Here is a 4,275-nt window from a genome sequence, read left to right as displayed (position 1 = left end):
GTAAGTCTAGTTCGGAACACATATATTCATATAAGTATAGTACTGATCACATATATTCATATAAGTATAGTACTGATCACACATATTCATGTAAGTATAGTACTGAACACATATATTCATATAGGTCTAGTACTGATCACATATATTCATATAAGTCTAGTACTGAACACATATATTCATATAGGTCTAGTACTGATCACATATATTCATATAAGTCTAGTACTGAACACATATATTCATATAAGTCTAGGACTGATCACATATATTCATATAAGTAGTACTGATCACTTATATTCATATAAGACTAGTACTGATCACACACATTTATATAAGTATAGTATTGATCGCCTATATTCGTATAAGTCTAGTACTGATCACATATTTCCATATAAGACTAGTACTGAACTCATATATTCATTGAAGTATGGTACTGACCACACATATTCTTTTAAGTATAAGTATATTCCCACTATTTCTGCATACATTTCTATCCTGCATGACTATATTCATTAGAGGGTTGTGGACAGAGCCTTGTGTAATACCACAGGTCAGTGCCCGCGGGTGTATGAGTCAGAGTTAGTCATTTATTTCTGTAAATCTTACTAAGAGTATAGCACCAGTAGTGGGAGAAACCCGCACAGCAGTTCCTCTCGCACACAACGGCGTAGGGACAAAATCAGTAGGTAGAATCGCAGATACTGCCCATCTTCGGTCCTACCATATGCGGCAAGAGGTATAGATGACGGTATTATCGCGTGAATACAGCAGCAATACGATCCACCGCAGAATCCGCGGTTCCCAAATATAGTAAGTGGCATTATGAAGGTTTGTACACATGGGTTTAAAATGGGGTTTTCGCAACACCCTGTCCCAACCAAAGAGTATAGGACCGTTGGAGGGCAGTGGGTGTGAATTGGACAGATGCCTTGCACACGAGTAGTATTGCACCAACACACACCCCACTCGTCTACGTGTTTGGTTCCTATCTCCCTGTGTACCCTGGTGGTTTTAGGTGCCATCTCTGCGTATGTCTCGGTCAGTCAAAAGGAGGGCAGGTTGGAACTTATTGGTTTGGTCTGCACACCGTCTATCTACATGGTAATTGACCCGTAATTTTTGCTAGCCAATCGATTCGCAGTGTTCAGACAACCCCATCCCCCCGGGAACCAATAACAACGCAGCATTCAACCACGAAAAACCGCACAACCAATCAAATCGCGATGATATGTACGGTCTCACATCACACCAGCTGTCTGTGTAACGGGTATTAAAGGGGTCCGTCTCAGACTGCTGGTCAGTCCCCCGTCCTCTTTTTCGGGTGCAGGATCGGTCTTTGCACCTGAATTGCGACGACTGGCCTTGTCCATCTCACTGATGGCGGCCTTCATGACCTTGCTCTCAGCCAAGTCATAGGCACTGCAACCCCCACAGTTCTCATAGTGCAGATCAGACCCTTTGGCCATAAAATACAGAGCGATGGCATCCTCCTCCTCAATCAGCGCCAGGTACAGTGGTGTGTTACCGTCCGTGTTCTTTGTGTCGAGCGTCTGTGGGTGGGGTGGGGTGGATTGGGTGGTGTGAGGGACCCCGGAGAGTATATTGTATGGGTGGGTATATTTGTATGGGTGGGTATATTGTATGGGTGGGTATATTGTATGGGTGGGTATATTTATAGGGGTGGGTATATTGTATGGGTGGGTATATTTGTATGGGCGGGTATATTGTATGGGTGGGTATATTTGTATGGGTGGGTATATTGTATGATTGAGTATATTTGTATGGGTGGGTATATTTGTATGGGTGGGTATATTGTATGGGTGGGTATATTGTATGGGTGGGCATATTTGTATGAAAGGGTATATTCTATGGGTGGGTATATTTGTATGGGTGGGTATATTGTATGGGTGGGTATATTTGTATGGGTGGGTATACTGTATGGGTGGGTATATTGTATGATTGGGTATATTTGTATGGGTGGGTATATTTGTATGGGTGGGTTTATTGAATGGGTGGGTATATTGTATGGGTGGGTATATTTAGTATATTTGTATGGGTGGGTATATTGTATGGGTGGGTATATTTGTATGTGTGAGTATATGGTTGAGTGGGCTCGTACGTGCGTACTGCAATGCTTCGCAAGGGGTGGAGAGAAACAAGTAACCGCCCCTGTTTGTACCACTACTATTTGTATACGTGTACAAGCGCAGTATATACACCCTTTCAAAACTATCACAAACCCAAACTCTCGATGGGGTATATGCCATATAAACGTGTTTCCACGATCCATACCCTCGGCGTCTCTCCTTGAGGTGTGAGTCCCATTGACAATATCTCCATAATACATACACTACACTCACCCCTCTCACAATGAAGTATAATCCAGATACGCACGCATATTGGCACAGGTCATACACTTACCGCGCCTGACTCCACCATGAACTTGATGACTTCCAATTGACCGCCGTAGACAGCGTAGTGCATCGCGTGCATGTTGAGCTCGTTTGTGCTGTCCAGGCCAGCCGTCTTGACTTGCTCTGCGAGTGAAGGGATGGTATATAAATAGAACCAATCTCTAAATAGAACTAGAATGGATGGGTATTATTGGTGGATTTACAACTAGAACTAGAATTCACTGGCAACCTTTGGTGGATACATATATAGAACTAGAATGCACGGGCAATTATTGGTGGATATATAAATAGAATTAGAAAGGAAGGGCACTTATTTTGGATTGACATTCTTGATGCGATCTTGTCGCGTAGAAGGATACATAACATGTATTACTTATGAGTTCTTGGCAATTGGATGTCCTTACAACTCCAACTAATAACCTTAAATGGCATTCCGCGTACAAGCGTGCACGTTTTCGTATGCATATGCAGCCCTGAGTGCTTATACATAACCACACAAGCACCAGCAGAGGACCTCCCATTGTACACATACATCACTCATTGCACACAAATACCACTACTACACCGCTCAACACACATACACATCATGCATAACAGGAGTCGAGTCGAACCATCACATCTCCTGTCACCTCTCGATTGCATACACCGCCGTGCTACAGACACATGTCTAGTCCACTTTTACCTATACAATACCACTACTAAACCGCTCAACACACATACACATCATGCTTAACAGGAGTCGAGTCGAACCATCACATCTCCTGTCACCTCTCGATTGCATACACCGCCGTGCTACAGACACATGTCTAGTCCACTTTTACCTACACATGACACCACTCTGACACTCACCCACCTTTGACCTCGTCCAGATCGCCTGTGGAGGCTGCATGGAACAGCACCACCTGGTTGTCCCATCTCACACGTGGTTTGGTGCTAGTGCGTTGTTCGTTCGGTATCGTATTGATGTTCAACAGCGACCCCCGCTTAGGCCTGGCTGCCAATAGCGGGGTGGGGGTGGTCCCGCTATTCGCTGCGCTGGGTATACCGGGACCAGAGAGAGGCTCGGTGGTGGAGGTGCAGGGTGGTGATGATTCGGGTATTGAATTGGGGTTGGGGCATTGGGTATTGGGTTTGGCGGGGATTTTGGGGGGGCTTATACTCGAACTGTTGGGGGTCAAAAGAAGGTCTTCGCTGGACAAGCCTCCACTCAGATTGGACATCAGGCCTTTGCCTTCTTGGCTGGCTTTGCGCTTCTGCACGCACGTGGTGGTGGAGATAAAGAAGTGAAGATTAGTGGGATATTAGTGCGGATTAACTTCCAACTACACTATCGATCAGTAAGTAATAGCGGTTTGCCTCTGCACACATGTCGCGGTTGGGATAAGAAATGGAGATTAGTGGGAAAATATTGCAAATTAATTTCTAACTACACTGTCAAGGAGTGAATAACAGCGTTTTGTCTTCTTGGCTGGCTTTCCATTTCTGCAAGCATGTGCTGGTTAAGAAAAAGAAAACGATTAACAGGGAACACTACACTGTGTTGTTCGATGAAAATTAGTTGTTGGTTGTTGCATCAAACGTACAGAGTTTAGTGTGATATCAGTTTGGTATTCGTGGGTAAAGAGCGCGTGATTGGTAGATAGGTATGGTGCAGGTAACGGGTCATACAGTTGAACGCACTCTTACCTCGCACCTTAAATGTACACCGAAACACAAAACAATTGACTGATATATATACACATACGCAAATGACTGACACATACAAAAAGTATATCGCTCGTACCTTGTATCTTAAATATACATATAGATATACACACAAATGACTATTATATATATATGTGTGTGTGTGTGTGTGTGTGTGTGT

The 4,275-nt window shown here is 44.0% G+C and overlaps 1 protein-coding gene across 1 annotated transcript; it reads right to left on the bottom strand.

Annotated features, from left to right (window-relative positions):
- Positions 1-569: 569 nt before the first annotated feature.
- On the bottom strand, positions 570-3,631 carry SARC_02564 (hypothetical protein; the record flags this gene model as incomplete). The annotated part of the gene is made up of 3 exons (XM_014303656.1): positions 570-1,547; positions 2,419-2,534; positions 3,265-3,631. 3 exons carry the CDS (start codon positions 3,629-3,631, stop codon positions 1,236-1,238), a joined length of 795 nt encoding a protein of 264 aa, XP_014159131.1. The 3' UTR covers positions 570-1,235.
- Between the last annotated feature and the right edge of the window lie 644 nt (positions 3,632-4,275).

The sequence above is a fragment of the Sphaeroforma arctica genome (genome assembly GCF_001186125.1).
Source record: "Sphaeroforma arctica JP610 unplaced genomic scaffold supercont1.117, whole genome shotgun sequence".
Classification (NCBI taxonomy): Eukaryota; class Ichthyosporea; order Ichthyophonida; genus Sphaeroforma; species Sphaeroforma arctica.
The sequence above is the reverse complement of the archived record's forward strand: the minus strand, read 5'-3'. Positions and strand labels throughout refer to the sequence as shown.